Below are 16,795 nucleotides of genomic sequence, written 5' to 3'. Positions count from 1 at the left end.
TTTGTTCAGTAGGCTTTTATTTGGTGCAGTATCAGGTACCAGGCCACACCTATTCTAGCCACTGTGTTTTACATGACCTTCATACAATGATCCTAACCTGCCTTTACCTCACTGGCCTGCAGACAATTACTGTTTTATATGCACAGAAGTGTTTATATAATTTTCCTGTGACTAAGTTAAATTAACAGTATGGAAATTTCCTGCCTCTGGTTTGCTTTCACGTCAGTGAAAATGAGTCATGTCAGTCCATATCCAGGCTTCAATTACCATACCATCCTTTCTTGAGTTAATAAAAAGATAATGTTAGTAAAAATAGTAAGTAGCTGTCCCCTTTTTAGACTTGGAATCATACATTAAATTCTATCAGGTCCCACTACATTGCTGGCTTTTAGTTTCATGACCTTCTTCCAAACCATTTCTCTTGGAAAAAGATGATTCTCAGCAGACAGCTTTTAAAATATGACCACTCTATTTTTAAAATATACGATTTCCAAGATACACAGTAGTTTCAGAGTTAATATACTAAGTGTGTGCGTGTCTGTGTTTGATTTTTTATTTTATTTTCAGAATACAATTTTTGTGAAAGTAGGTTGAGTTGATATATTTCTGTAATGGAATAATTACTGATTAAGTAGAATTCAAACAGTGACATTTTCAAAATCTAGCTCAAATTCCTTTTTATTCATATAAGCATTTGGTATTCTGGCTTAACTAAACAAAGGAAAATTGGAAATGTCTCTGGACAAACACCTGAAAACTCAAATCCAGTAATATTCTAGTATAAAACAGATTAGGACCCACAGTAGAGAAACATTTATTAAACATTTAATAAAGGTTTCTTTACTGTGCTTCCTAGTCAGTTGGGTATTGGAATTATGGCTGAATTCCTCTCTTTCTTCTTTCTTACTATGTAGCTTTCTGTCCAATTTCTTCTTCTTATACTCTTGGGAAGTGTTATTGCTAATGCTTCATGTGTTTGTGTGTGTGAGGGAGGGGCAGGAGTATGAATGTAGGTGTGTATATATAGCTGGTCATTTAATAAAACCCAGGTCAACAAAATAAATAATTCATGTTAGCACATTGAACTCTGCTAAAAAAGGCAGTTCTTCAAATCTTGGGCAGTTATGAGTTACCACATTATTTTTCTGATTTGTGGAAACCTCAGACTTAATTATATTATTTAGCAGTGGTGTGAGGAATGAAAGGAGGTTGAATTCCTATAAAAAGTTCACTTTTTGTATATATATTTTTGTCTGTTGTTCCATACTCAGAACGCTTGGTGCAGCCTGCACTCTGTATTTTGTAGGAGCTGGTACCAAAGGTCTTGCACAAGGAATGCAAAATAAATACCTTAGCTGTTTAGATCTGAATCATAGGTGGGAAATTATTTAATCTGTTCACATGTAAAACCATATGTGCTACAAAATTAAGAAGCATGTTCCTCTTGTATTAAACCTTGCATTATCTTTCCTGAAAGTTCCTTCTGGTGACCAAATGTATTGCAGTAATCTATTGATCTATATATCTGTCTATATTATTTCTCTTTTAATAACATTTAAATTTTGATGCACCATGTTTTCTTTCATTCCTGAATGAAATAATAAGCTTCAGTGTTTTAAATGCTCTTATTTCTTAGCTGTTACTCAAAGGCAGTGGAAAGCATTGGCTGGAGTATTGACAACACAGGGTAAATATAGGGCTTAGGAGTGGAAACATTGCTTTGGGGACAGGTATCTAGAGGCTGGTTGTCTTTTATTTTGAGGTTTAGAAGTTGCATAGAACTCCCACTAGTGGAGACTGGTGGCACAAAAGCAGATGAGGGATTCATTTGCTGGGGTGTTGAAGGATACAGGTTGACATTCCTGCATTGATACTATAGTATGCTGTACATCCTTTGGGACAGGCATAACAAAGACACCCACCCACAGCATGATGGTTTCTGTGTCCCTACCACCCAGTTGTTATATCCCCTCTTCGGGTAATTACAAGGGCAAATGAATGCACAAAAGAACAGAGTGGGGGTAAATCTGGGAAGCACAAGATCAACAAAAGATGAGGGATAAAAAAATAAAGCTCAAATATGTCTTTTTCTGTTTCATTTCTACCATGAAATGATTATTAATGAAATGCTACAGTGTTGCCATCTAAAGCATGGCAGCAGTATATCTATTTATTCATTCATTCACTTATTTATTTGACATTTATTTACGGGGATGGTCTGACTGGGTCAGAAAGAACACGTTTTCAGCAGAAGCCTGGGGAGAAAAGCTCCAGTTACAGACTGTAATGTACAAACATCATTCCCTCCAGTAGAGCTCTTTTGAGTGTGCACCTTTAACTCCCAGTGGGTGTGGCTTCAGCCTTTAAAAAATGAAGTTGTCACCTTACAGTTCTAACAAATAATTATTGACAGAGGTCCTATATCAGTACAATTGCATTTGTCATCATATATGATTCAAGATAAAATATTCTGATACCTTGTATGTAGCATGGTTTTGGAATTATTAATGCAGATATGAACAGGCAATATTTGACACCTAGAGGAGCAGTAGGAGGTAACTGCAGAAATGCCTGTAGACGTCACTCGGCTGTAAGGCAGTGAAATACAACATTAAAAGAGAAATAACAGTGAAATAGAAATACAAATAATAGATACATTGTAATGAGGCAGATGACTAAACATCATTACATAGTAGAAGGTAACTGTTATATATGCAGATGACGAATATTTTTACATAAGAAGGTAAACATACATATTATTTCGACATTAGCTTTAAAATATCAGCTAAGTACATATTGTGCAAGTTTTATTTTAATTTTTTTTTTTTTTTTGGGTAGAGATGTAGAGAAGAGGAGGCAGTTAGATGGGAGAGAGAGAGAGAGAGAAAGTGTGTTTGAGGTAGATAGGAGGAGAGTGGAGGAGAGATTCATAGGAGGGGGGAGGAAGACAGTGAGGGAGAGATTAGCCAGGAATAGAGAAGAGAGTAGCCCAAAACAGTACATGGGCACTACCAACAGTTATTCATGTGCCTGTTTTAGGGAAGTTTTGAAGGCTACTAGGTTAGAAGCACTTCCTGTAGGTAGTGGGAGTGAGTTTCATGCTTTTGCAACATAGTGAGAGTAAAGGCTCGTCCAGATATTTTAAAGGGTTTTGGAGATAGTGAGAAGTTTCTTATCTTCTGACCTAAGGGCTCTATTTAGGTTGTAAAGTTTGATGATATTATAAACAATTTTGTTGCACATGTCTCACAGGAGACATTGGTGAAGGAAAGTTTCTAAATTACAAATTCCAGTCTTTTTAATGACTTAGTTAAAAAATCAATATTAGCTACTTTAAACGGTCTGAACAAGTAAACAATGTGCTAACAACAGGGCTAAAAGGTCACATGCTTGAGTAATGCCACGAAAGATAAAACAGATGTTGATTAAGCATATTTGAACAAGCAGGTTAAAGCACAAATACTTTCAGAAGGGATGCTATTGTAACATCCCACACCAACTGGCTAGTGGGCTAGATATAAACAGAACTAGCAAAGATCAACTCTGGATGGTAATATGGTTAGTTTCATAGTTTCATAGTATAGTACTAGGCTATCTGCCCTGGGGCATTTGCAAGCCTAGCCATAGTGATGTGGCTTTTGCCACCCCATGAAATGGTACAAAAATGTACAGAATAAATCTAGAATACTGTGCCTCTGTCTAGTAGTGACACAATGAAGGTCCCCTTATATAATAGAATTAGTTTACTGTGCCCCTGTCTAGCAGTGACACAGATGTGACCCCTGGGGTAAACTTACGATCTCCCATCCACTCATCAAGATTTCTCTTGAAGAAAGTCAGTGAGGGGCTCTGCCTAATATGAACTGGGATCCTGTTCCAAAGCATGGGAAGCCTCTGGGTTATGAATCTATCCCTCCAGCATGTCCTATTCATACTTGTGCCGAGGTTTAAGTCTTTAGCTCTCGTGGTCCTGATGGATTTGGATTTTTTGAGGTGGAGCATGTCCATCAGATCCTGATTGGACATGGCCTTGTACGTCAGGCAGAGATCATCTCTGAGCAGGCAGTATGCTACTGAATAGAGCTGAAGTTTCTTTAGTCTGGCAGAATAAGACATATGTTGGAGACCCTTGATCCTTTTGGTGAAGTACTTTTGTGGTCTCTCCAGCTGTTGCAAATGCCAGGTGAGGTACATACCAAATGGGGCATTGTACTCAATCATGGGTCTGATGAGGGAGGAATATAGGGGTACAATGACATCCTTGGATCTGGATATGAATCCCTTCATGATGAGGTGTGCAAGGTAGAATGTTTTTCTAACCACTTTGGCAACGTGGGTGTCAAATGAGAGGTCGCTGTCTACTTGGGTCCCTAGGTCTCTGATTACTTTTTCCATACTCAGTGGGTTGCTGTCTATGTGATAATTTGTGGGTACTTTGTTTTTTCCAAAAGGGATGACTATACATTTTTTGGCATTTAGTTTAAGGCCGTGACTACGGCACCAGTTGTCCGTTTCAGTGAGGCCTTTTTGTAGGATGTGTGTGTCTGCTGGTGTATCGACTACAGTGCCTAGTTTGCAGTCATCTGCGAACTTTGTCAGCCACAGCCCTCCCATGTTTGCTTTAACATCTGAGAAATAAATGCCGAACAAGAGGGGTCCCAGGACAGATCCCTGTGGGACACCACTTGTGACTGGCTTTGAGTCTGACATTGCTCCAGCGATTTTAACTTTATGGGTTCTGTCCTTTAGCCAGTTTGCAACCCATCTAGTGACATAAGGGTTTACCTTTAAGCTGTTTAGCTTATCTATGATGCCTGAGTGGGGTATTCTGTCGAAGGCCTTAGCCAAGTCCAGGTATGCTGTATGGACTGCTTTGCCCTCATCAATGGCTCTAGTGACTGTTTTGAAAAAGTCAACCAGGTTTAAAAGGCAGGATCTGCCCTTTACAAAGCCGAACTGGGTGGGGTCAAGTGTCTGTAGGTCCCCTATGTCTCTGTTTATGAGTTCCATAATGATTCTTTCCATAACTTTGCAGACCAGGCTAATTAAGCTTATGGGGCGGTAGTTTCCAGGGTCTGTAGAGGCACCCCCCTTGTGGAGTGGGACCACTGTTGCTGTACGCCAGTGTTCAGGTACATATCCCAAAGTAAGGCTAAGGTTAAATAGCATTTTTATGTGTGGGTTTAGCTCCTCTTGGAGTTCACGTAACACGCACCCCGGGATACCGTCAGGTCCCATTGATGCTGTGTTTTTTGCTTTGTTTAGGGCGATTCTCACATGGACATCTGAGATGACAGGGAGATTGCATTCATCTGGGATAAGTATTTCTTCTTTTGGGGGTGAAGGAGGGGAGAAATTTGCACTGAACCTGTCAGCCAAAATGTTAGCAATATCTGTGGGTTCAGTGTATTTTTTGTTGTTGTGAACCAACTCTGAGCATATCTGAGGGTTTCCGCCCAGGTTTCTAACATAGCTGAAGAAGGCTTTGTGGTTATCTTTAGTGTCCTTAGTGATTTTTCTCTCAAAGTTTGCCTTGGATGTTTTTATGAGAGAACGTAGTTTTCTGCTAATGTTGATCAGAGATGTCTTCCCTTCATGGGATTTCACTCTGACGTGCAGTAGCTTCCTTCTTTTGTTATACAATTTGTTTATGGCTGAGGTCCACCAGACAGGACGCTTACATCTGGTGGAGAGGGACTTGGATTTGTTTGGGATTGCATAATCCATGCATTCTTGGAGATATCCATAGAAAGCATTTGTGAAGGATTCGGCATTGTGGGATGTGGTATCCACTGGCACAGTGGGCTTAAAGGATACCATCTCAGTCTTAAGAAGAGTGAAGTCTGCTTTTGAGAAGTTTTTCATTGTGGTCTTTTGTGCTGGGGGTGGAGGTGGGATATGTATATCCAGGGTGATTAGTTTGTGGTCAGATCTCACTAGTGAGGGGTATACTTCCGGTGTGGAGCATTTTGTCCCCATGTTTGTGATGATCAGGTCTAGTATATTATCTCCCTAGTGGGAGAGGTGACTAGTTGTTCCAGTGCATTTGAATTTATGAATTCCAGGAACCTTTGGGCTAGGGTATTAGGGCTAGAATAATGTACCCAATCTATGTTTGGGTAGTTGAAGTCTCCCAGTATGATGGTATTTTGTGATACATTCATATCCTCCAATGTCTTCAGGAAGGCTGAGTGGGGTTCTTGAGATTGGGAGGGTGGTCTGTAACATGCTACCAGTTGTATAGCAGTTTTGCCTATGGTTAGTTGCACCTGTATGGTCTCTGATGCTTCATGTGTTGTTACTAACCTGGAGGTGTGGGTGTCCTTTATGAATATGGACACTCCCCCTCCCTTTGTGGTTCGGCCTGGGTTTTGGGGCCGTAAAGCATGATACGAGGTATAGCCTGGTAGCACTGGGGTGCTCTCAGGAGCCTTGAATTAGGTTTCAGTTACTGCACAGACGTCGATGTTCTCCATGCTGAGGAGTGCATCAAGTGCCTGCATCTTGAGATTTAGACTTCTGGCATTGAGCAGCATTACCCTTAGTTTTTTTCCATTTTTGTTTTCTAAGGAGGTGGGTTTGTCTTTTGAGCCTTGCCTAAAAAATGCACTATGGGGGTGGCAAGAGCCTTAGCCAATATCCGGAAGCCCAGTGGTGACAGGTGTAAGCCATCCTTTGCGAAGCAGCGTGGCTTGTCCAACATATCATCCCAGGCAGACAGACATTGGTTCCCCTTAGAATGACACCAGTACTTGAGCCAATTGTTAAAGCTGATCATCTTGTCTTTGTATTGTGGTATCATTCTTGGTGAGGGCAAGATGCTGCTCAGGGTCAGGATCATACCAGCCTGGGCTACATAATTGGAGAGCTCCTCTATGTCTCTTTTCATGTAGTCCAGGGAGGTACATCTCAGGTCATTCACACCAGCATGGACAATGACGAAGTCATATTTGTACTTGCTTTGAAGTGACCTGAGTGCGTGTGTTATGTGGCGGATCCTAGCTCCCGATAAACAGCTCACAGTCACCTTCTCCTTGTTCAGACTGGTCAGTGGGACATCAGTGTATCTGACTATGGAGTCACCTATTACTAGTGTATCAGGCAAAGTGTTTGGCCTTAAGGGCTGCGATTGGTCGACACACTGATTTATTGAAGTATGTGCTGCATGTGTTTTGTTTTGAGGTGGTGGATTTTTGCATGTCTGCTTTGGGAGCCTCTGTTGTTTTGGTAAGTTTTTTATTAGAGCCTCCGAGTATGTCTTTGTGTTTTTATGTGTTTGGTTTGCAGTTGTGGTAGGTCTATGTGGGACTGGGATTGTTGTGTGTGTGGTTGCCATCTCCTCCTGTCTGGTCATGCCAGCCCTGAGTTGAGAGAGTTCAGCCTCCAGTTTGGCTATATAGTTGCATCTCTCACATGTATTTGTGTTTGTTGGGAGGAGGATAGGGTTGTCTGTGTACATGAGACAATTGTAGCATTGTCTCAAGATACCCAGATTGACCAGCTGAACTGGAGACGACGCCAGTAATCTACCACTCGACATGCTAGAACAGTATAAGGGAGTGGTATACCTTTAAGGGAAGTGGGTATTCACAGGGGTGGTAAGTAGATGTAGTGCTTTACTTAGTACGAGAGTGCTTACTTAGTAGAGAAGTATTGAGAACAAGTGCTAGGCTTATAATACAGTGAGTAGTCTGGTTATACTAAGAGTAGAGCTTCCTTAAGGGAAAATTTGAAGAGCAGACTTGGCGGAGCCAGAAAAAGTTTAACCTTGTTTAACCGGCACTGCGCTATGCGCACTACCGCGCAAAGCCGTGCAAACATGGATTTTAAATAGTGAACTACAAAAGAGCTAGAAAATGGTCCAAAACAACCAATTACTACAGCTTCTTGTGCTGAGGTCACTTCCCCCAAGGACAGGTAGGTTGCTCAAGGCTCCCCACTCCCACTGGTGAGCAAAGAAACTTCCTTCTATCCAAGTAAGGTAATGGACAACACAGGAACTACACCACAGCCCAGAATACAGCAATGCCTGTAAACTGGTCTAAACTAGTCGAGGAAGGCCGGAAAACAAGGATGGAGCGTTTTCTACTTTGAACAGAATTCAGAAATCTACAGTTACTATATTAACAAAGATTAGGAATGTGGATGCCACTGTATGTGTGTGTGTGTGTCTCTGAATATCAGATGTGCTTTTGGAATATCATAATTTGTTCAACACTGAAAATGTACATATATTAAGCAAAACATCTTGGCAAACAATAAAATATGACCCTTAACTTGTTTACTTTCTTTTGACTATGCTTACCTATAGACCAATATGGATCATACCTCTCAAACTCTTGGCACAAGAAATCTGGACAAAGTCACAAATAATAGGGGACAAAGTACCAAAAATAGGGACAGATTTTAAATATTGCTCGTATAAACTTAGAAAGTCGCTAGAATAACAGGGTTTCCATTATCTATATTCTGAAGGATATGAAGTCTAAAACTCAAATGTCTGTCATTATTTAATTACATCAATCCCCCAGTGATTTTCCAGAAAAGTCACATTTTATGAAGATCGGACCAAACATATGAGCCAAAAATCTGGACAGTTGAGAGGTATGCGGATGGCAGTGTTTACATAGAAGGAAGGAAGGCACTGCACATAAAAGCATATGTTAATAACTATTTGGCTGCTAAAATCTCAGCCTTATCTTTGTCATGTGTCTGAATCAGTACTTGTAATCAGTTGTAATGTCAGTTGTTTTTGCCATCATGTAAAGCTGCCTTAAGACAGGATGATGAATTGTAATAAGATACTTATTATAATGATGTGATAAATTACCCTTTTGGTGTATCTGTTTTTTTTTTTTCAGAAGGTAAAGTTTAAGTAAAACATATTTAATAGCCATTGATGTACCTTTGTCACTGACTGGGATTCTTCCATCACAATGCACTCAGAATGAACAAAGTCCAGTTCTGTACCAGATTTTAAAGTCATGTCACTGTCACCTTCAAAAGAAAAATAGAAGCATAACTGAAAAATGTTTTACATTTTTATAACAAATACACACTTCAAAAGGACTGAATGCATTGACTGTTGCATTTATGCATGGCTTAACATACATATCTTTTGTCACAAAGTGTATCTTTGTTTACCCAGTAACACAAATAAATGCAAGTGTTAGTGATGACATGATACACAAGCAGTTTGGTCAAACAGATAACTTTCATTATGTTCAAAATGTCAGTTCTTTGGATATGACATTAACACTTCAGTCATTACAAACACACTTGGCTGTAGCTTCAACATACAGTGCATTATGGGATACATACATTCTTAAAATAACAGTGCTATACAGTGGTCTTAAAATGACAATGGCTTTAGTAAATATTTCACAATATATTCTAATTGTAGCAGCTTTAGTTATCACATCTCTCCCCTAATGAGAAGTTATTTCTTGGATTTCCAACTTCTTATTATGATATGATAATATGTCACTATCTAAATTACTGTATAGTCTGGTGTGAAATACCCTCTCTGGGCCAGTAATCAAGAAACCTGAATCCTCATGATTGACACTGGAGAGGGACGTTCACTTGGAATACAAATGGATGCACTCAGTATTTCCAGATGCAGACCTCTCTGCATCAAGCACAATTTCCCTTAAGAGCACGCAAGGAAGACACACAGACCGGGGTCTGGGTTTCTCTCTCTGTCTCCCCCAGCTCCCCACTGACACAGTTGTAGGGTTAAGTCCTCAGTTGAATGTCCAAGCCAAGTCCTCCAGTACCCTCTCTGTGAAACCAGTGCTTCATGTCCCTGCTCCAAGTAGCTGACACACATACTCTTTGAGATTTAATTTTCACACACACACACACACACACACACACACACACACACACACACACACACACACACACACATGGAGAAGGCTGGCACAGATTACCCTGTATACCAACTTTGCCCAGACTATAAGGTAGATTCACTGCCACCAGTTAGTTACTATAAGGCTCTTAAAAGGTATCCAATTATACTCAGTGAAATTAATATTAATTCAAATGGTAATGTTGACCAAACAGCCAGGGTTTCAGGATTGGCCACAGTTATCACCAAATAAATATATGCAAATACTCTCAATGCTTAAATATTTTCTAAAAGGAACAGCCACAATGTAAAGTTTAAATATATTTAATAATAAATAATAATAAAAAGAACATGATAATACAAAATATCTATTTATAGTAAATAGAGTTTCATCCACCGGAAATATTAAAATAACACAGATGAATAGATTCACACAGCTACAGAAAAACAGTACTTAACTAATCTCACAATATTTTCCTGACTAATCTAAGGAGTTACTATTCCCTGGTTCACTTACTAGAGCAATCCAAGATGAAATAGATGAGGGATCATCCTATGTTAGAGTCCAAGAAACAGACTGCTCCATCTGACTGAGACACTTCTCAGTATAATATATGTAGAACAGAGCATGTGTTGTAACTTTGAAAAGCATTTCCAAGTGTAGGCGCTTGCATATAAATAGTGAGCATGTGCAGGCAGCAGTGCCATTTTGAGAGAACAGCCAGAGTGTTAACATGTATGAGTGTAGTAGTCAGTCTGTTAATAAGTTTATTTAAGTTTAAGTTACTAAGCTTTAATCCTGATGTGTTTGTATATAATGAAGCTGTTTGAACTGAACCCATAACTGTTCATCTGTTTAACCCTGACTAGTGACTTCTCTATTTCTTAGGTGCCTTACCTTCAGCTGCTTCTAACTTTTTTCTACCACTCCATTTCAGGAAGAGTCAATTGTATAACTGCTGCTCAGTGTGTCTTAAACTTGAATGTAATGTTATGTATGTTTAACTTTGAAAATAATGTTATGTTTTGTAAAGTGTTTTTTAATAAGTTAGTACTATATGTGCTAAATGCTGGTATTGCTTATGACTGTAATCTGCTTGAAACTAGCATTTACTAAATGTTCAATGTGTATTATTATCTTGAAGCTTTTCTCCTCGGGCCTCCACCATAAATGGACATGTATCCAGTCGGACTATCCCGGTCAACAAATATAAAATAAATAAATAAATCCTGACTAGAAGAGAGACATGGTGCCAGAACCGGGATTAAGAGTACAGAGTTGACAGTGAAGGTATATTGAACAGGTTGGGTTATACAGTGCTCAAATGATTAAAAAAGCCCAGAAATGAATTTCAGGTAACCAAAACTTGCATAAATTATTTATTTTGCAAAGAAAATGATACAGAGCATTTGTAAAGCACAAAATGCATTATTAATGAAACGAGTAGCACAAAATGCATTGTTAATCAAACAAAAGGCACAAAACACATTGTTATTTAAAGTGTTTGAAACCATAATATTTGGTTAAATTATCAGAGATACTTATATGGGTTTCAGAGTTACCTCCGATTTGTATAACGAGCATGTTTAAAGTAAAACAAGCACAAGAAAAGTATAATGAGTGTGATAAGTGGTCAAATGGGCATAATGAATACAATAAAAGCTTAGAAAAGTAAGGCAACTGCATGTTTTTTAGTAAATGGCTGTATTTTGGCATGAGCTACAATTTTGCATTACCAAAGCTATTCAAAGCATAACTAGAGTTATTCAAAGTATCTCAGTGCGCAAAGTGTCTACAGTGTGTGCGTTATTACAGTGTAATTATTTCAAAGAGTTTACTGTGTGCAAAGTACAGTTATTTTGCAAAGTGCATTCAAAGTACAGCCATTTTGAAAAGTTTCTTGTACTGTGTACATTTATTCACAGTGTGGCACCATTTCAAAGTGTTTGTTACACTGTACAGAGTTATTTCACAAAGTACAGCCATTTTGAAAAGTTTCTTGTGCTGTTTACAGTTCATTCGCAAAGTACAGTCATTTCAAAGTGTTTCCTACACTGATAAAGGGTGGTTTCACAAAGTACAGTGATTTTAAAGTGATCTTGTGCTACAGAAACATATCTAACAAAGTACAGTTGCTTCAAAAAGTCTATTGGGCATAGTTACAAGTTCTGGCATATATATATATACATATATATATATATATATATATATATATATATATATATATATATACACACACACACACACACACACACACACACACACATATTATATATATATATATATATATATATATATGTGTGTGTGTGTGTGTGTGTGTGTGTGTGTGTGTGTGTGTGTGTGTGTGTGTGTGTGTTAGTGCATAATTTCAAGCTATGGCAGAGGCATTTCAAAGACCCAGTCCACTTGTGTTTGATTATAATATTGCAGAGAACTGGAGAGTATTTGAGCTGGAATATGATATTTTCATACACGCATCTTTTTCTGACAAAAATGCACATACGAGGGCATTTATTTTACTTAAGTGAGGTGAGAAGCCATTGAAAGAGAGTGTTCATTTGTGTATGCACCAACAGTATATGCAGGTGAGGGAGAGAACCACCATGTTGTTGTACCGGCTGAATCAAGAGAGGACCCTGAGTGCTTGAAATGTAAATTTAGAGAAATGTGTAACCACCAGATAAATGTTACATTAGAGAGGCACCTATTTTACACAAAAGACCAAAAGCCAGGAGAAACTCTTACAGCTTATATCACTGACTTAAGAAATAAATCTAAAACATGCAGATTTGTTGATTTGAAAGATGAGTTGATAAAGGACAGGCTTGTGTGTGGTGTTAATAATGCTTAAGTGAGAAAGATTTTGCTTCATGACAGTGATTTAATGTTGAGCAAAGCTATAGAGATTTGTCAAATCCATGAGCTCACAGAAAGGCACACAAGTTTGCTTGCAAGCAATAAGAGCATGGTTTCAGCAGCCACTAGAGCAAACATAGACAGCATGCAGGACATGGCTAGCAGAAACAGGCCTAAGCACATGGCAGCTCCAAGGAGAACCCGTAACTTTCCAGCAAGTTCTAAGTCTAACTCAGCAAAATGGACATGCTCAGTGCAGTATAAGGGTGAGTCAGCAAAACTCAAGTCAAGTTTTATTGTTAACTATCATAATTGTAGTGCCAGTCATGAGTCTAAAAGACAGAAGTGCTAAGCATTTGGTCAGAAATGCCACAAGTGTAAAAAAATAGAACCACTTTCAAAAGTTTTGTAAATCAAGCAAGCCTCATTCAGTTATTAAGAAAGATCACTCAAAAAAGCAAGTTGATCATGTAGAAAGCTGAGACCCTACTTTCTATGTAGATGGTGTGTCAGTGGTCATTGAAAAGATTAATGCAGTAGATTTGTTGGCAAAGAACAAAGTGTTTTGTACTTTCCTGATCAATGGTAAACCCATGGACCTTAAAGGGAACACTGGTTCAAAGTGTAATGTTATGTCAACAGAAAAATTTGCTAGAGTAAGAGCTGGTAAACAACTTAATTTAGTTAATTTTGCAAAGCTTGTTGCTTATGGAAGTGAAGAGATTCAAACTGAAGGCTCAGTAGTGCTTTCATGCTATTCGGCTGGGAACAGTTTCAGCTTGCAATTCTATGTCGTTAGAAGACGTATAGAGTCATTATTAGGTCTCAGAGAGAGTTTTAAGAATGAAGCTACTTTTTTTTACCAAAGAAGTCCATCATGTAAGCACATGTCCTAGTTCCAGCTTCAGTTATGCTATTTTCTCAGAGTATGCTGATGTTTTCAATGACAACCTAGGCAAACTTCCAGTTGTGTATTCCATGAAAGTAGACCCAGAGTTCAGTCCAGTATTCAGACCAGCAAGGAGAGTTCTAATAGCTATGCATAACAAAGTCAAGGTCCAGTTAGATAAGATGGTGCAGCAAGGTGTGATTTGTCCAGTCACAGAACCAATTGAGTGGATGCCTTCCATGTTAGCTGCTCATAAGAAAAGCTCAGATGAAATCAGAATATGCACTGACCCATGAGACTTGAACAAGGCATTGAAGAGACTTCATCATTCTATGCGTACAGTCCAGGAGGTTGCCGCCCTTATGCCAAGTGCCACTATGTTTTCTGTCTTGGATGCATAGAGTTCATTTTGGCAAGTAATGCTTGACCACAAATTTTCACTACTGACTACATTCACTATTCCATTTGGTAGGAATAGATGTCTCAGAATGCCTTTTGGAATAAATTCTGCCAGTGAAGTCTTTCAGCGTGCAATGGAGCAAATTGTTTTGGTTATCTGTGTGCTATAGTAGTGGCTGATTTACCACTTGGAGGTAATGGAGAAGCAGAGCATGACAGCAACCTCAAGAAAGTTCTGAGCAAAGCATGTGAAGTGAATTTGAAGCTCAACCCTCTAAAATGTAAATTCAGGCTACCAGAATTTACCTATGTTGGTCATTTATTTACCAGTACAGGCTTACGACCAGACCCTTTCAAACAAGTAGCCATTCTTGAGATGCCAGTTCCAGACAATGTCCAAGACCTACAGTGTTTCCTTGGCATTGTTAACTATTTGGGCAAGTTTATACCTGCTTTAGTGAGTTATCAGCACCTTTAAGAGAGCTGACACATAAAAATGTTGCCTGGTCATGGTTGAAACAGCACCAGAGAGCATTTCATAACCTCAAATAACAAATCCAAGTCCACCTACATTTAGATGCTATGATGTCCACAAACCAGTAATTCTTTCCTGTGATGCTTCAAAGTTTGATCTTGGTGCAGTTATTCTTCAAGAGGGCAGACCAGTTGCCTATGCATCTAGAGCTCTTACCCAAACTGAAATGCAGTATGTTCAAATTGAGAAGGAACTTTTGGCAATTGTGTTCGCATGTTCAAAATTCCATGATTATATGAGCTATCCAGATTGAGACTGATCATCAACCTCTAGTCACTATTTTAAAGAAGCCTATGCATACAGCTCCAGCAAGACTACAATGAATGATGCTCAGATTGCAAAAATACAACTTCAAAATGGTCTATACAAAAGGGAAATTTTTTTATCTGGCTGATAACTTATCCTGATTGCGCAGAAATACTACAGAACAGCTTCATGCAGAGAATTTTAACTTTGATGTCATGGAAGGGCATAATTTTTCTACCATGAGACTTGAGCTGAGAGATCATACAAAGATTGATTCAGTTTTGCAGAAGCTCAACTACTTCATCAATGTTGGATGGCTGTCAAAGCACTCTTGTGTACCGCCAGAAGTACTGCCTTATTTTCCTTATGGAGATGAGATGCTGATTTTCAAAGGTCCTAAAGTTATTGTTCTTACTTCCTTACAACATGAATACATTCAGATTTTGCACTGTAGACACCCAGGTTCTAAAGCTACCAAAAGAAGGGAGAGAGGACTGGTATTTTGGCCTTCTTTATCAAAAAACATCGATAAAGTGCTTTCATCTTGTTCAGTATGCAATAGTACTAAACTACATTTGCAAAAAGAGACGCTTCAGCTAAGCCAGATTCCTGAACTACCTTGGTCAACAGTAGCTACTGACATATTTGAGTGGAACAATCAGTATAACTTAGTGTTGGTAGACTCTTGTTCAAACTGGTTTGAGATCAATTTGCTACCTAACCTAACATCCAGTACTGTTGCTACTAAGTTGAAACATCATTTCTCTGTCCATGGTAGTCCACACCATTATTTCTGACAACAGTACCAGTTTACCAGTTAATTAATTAAGAAATTTGCAAATGAATGGGACTTTATCCATGTAACTAGCAGTCCAGAATACCCACAGTCAAACGGCTTGGCTGAACATGCAGTACAGAGTGCAAAGCAATTACTAGAGAGGTCAAAGTGTGACAATGCCAATATCTTCTTGAATTTACTTAATCTCAGAAATAAACACCATGACAACCTACTTGACTTGCCTGCTCAGATGTCTCTCTAGGCAAACCAGAACAACCTTGCCTATCGGTTCTAGTTTGTTGGTGCCTAATGCTAAAAGCAACCAAGCAATCAAACCCCCAAATATTAAAGAAGCGTTTCTTTCAGAAGTCCACCTATGATATAATGAGCAGATTTCTTCATCCATTGAAAGAAGGAAAGACAGTGAGGATGCAAATGGTGAAAGGCTTTGATTGTATTGGTCAAATGAGAGGTATATGTGCCTAGCCAAGATCCTACTTACTAGAATCTGAGGGTATAGAATACAGGAGAAACCACAGGCATCTTCTTCTGGTGTTTAAATCGATATTACAATAATGTACCTGTGATACAGAGTCTAGATCTCAGTGCAACCCAATACTCATATTGAAGAACATGTCTCAGTACCTATTCCCATTCCTGATGATGTCCCAGATGTCCCTAAAGTTGAACATTCCTTAGACAGTCCCCAGTGCTAGATCCAAGTCTGATTTTTATGTTACATGATCAGGTCATATTTCTAGACCTAGTGTAAAACACACAGCAACCTGGACATGATTGTTTTATATGTGTTTAGTTTTGCATGATTGCATGTCAAAGAATTAGTTTTGTATAACTGCATGTCAAAGGATCATTTCTGTATAATTGCATGTCAATGAATGTTGTCATTTTAGTGTATGACCTATTTCTCAAAGAGGGAAGAAGTAGAACAGAGCATGTGTTGTAACTTTAAGAAGCATTTCTAAGTGTAGGCACATGCATATAAATAGTGAGCACATGCAAGCAGCAGTGCTATTTTGAGAGAACGGCCAGAGTGTGAACATGTATGAGTGTAGAAGTCAGTCTGTTTATAAGTTTATTTAAGTTTAAGTTACTAACACTTAGACCTGATGTGTTTGCAATAAAGCTGCTTGAACTGAACCCACAATTATTCATCTGTTTTATCCTGACCAGACGAGTGACAATATCTAAATATTATTTCTGGGATAGCTTACAGAATG

The 16,795-nt window shown here is 38.7% G+C and overlaps 2 protein-coding genes across 2 annotated transcripts in view; both read right to left on the bottom strand.

Annotated features, from left to right (window-relative positions):
• Positions 1 to 16,795, bottom strand: part of LOC122810558 — a 198,705-nt gene that overhangs the window by 3,973 nt on the left and 177,937 nt on the right. The window contains exon 6 of the mRNA XM_044082139.1: positions 8,906 to 8,997. Coding sequence (XP_043938074.1) covers positions 8,906 to 8,997 — 92 coding nt within the window. The remainder of the gene's footprint in view (positions 1 to 8,905; positions 8,998 to 16,795) is intronic.
• LOC122811399 overlaps positions 1 to 16,795 on the bottom strand; it is a 32,210-nt gene that overhangs the window by 6,773 nt on the left and 8,642 nt on the right. Inside the window, exon 2 of the mRNA XM_044083223.1 lies at positions 8,906 to 8,997. The gene's annotated coding sequence lies outside the window, so the exon portion shown is untranslated. The remainder of the gene's footprint in view (positions 1 to 8,905; positions 8,998 to 16,795) is intronic.

Source organism: Protopterus annectens, chromosome 9.part0 (genome assembly GCF_019279795.1).
Source record: "Protopterus annectens isolate FY-2018-M chromosome 9.part0, PAN1.0, whole genome shotgun sequence".
Classification (NCBI taxonomy): Eukaryota; Metazoa; Chordata; order Ceratodontiformes; family Protopteridae; genus Protopterus; species Protopterus annectens.
The sequence above is the reverse complement of the archived record's forward strand: the minus strand, read 5'-3'. Positions and strand labels throughout refer to the sequence as shown.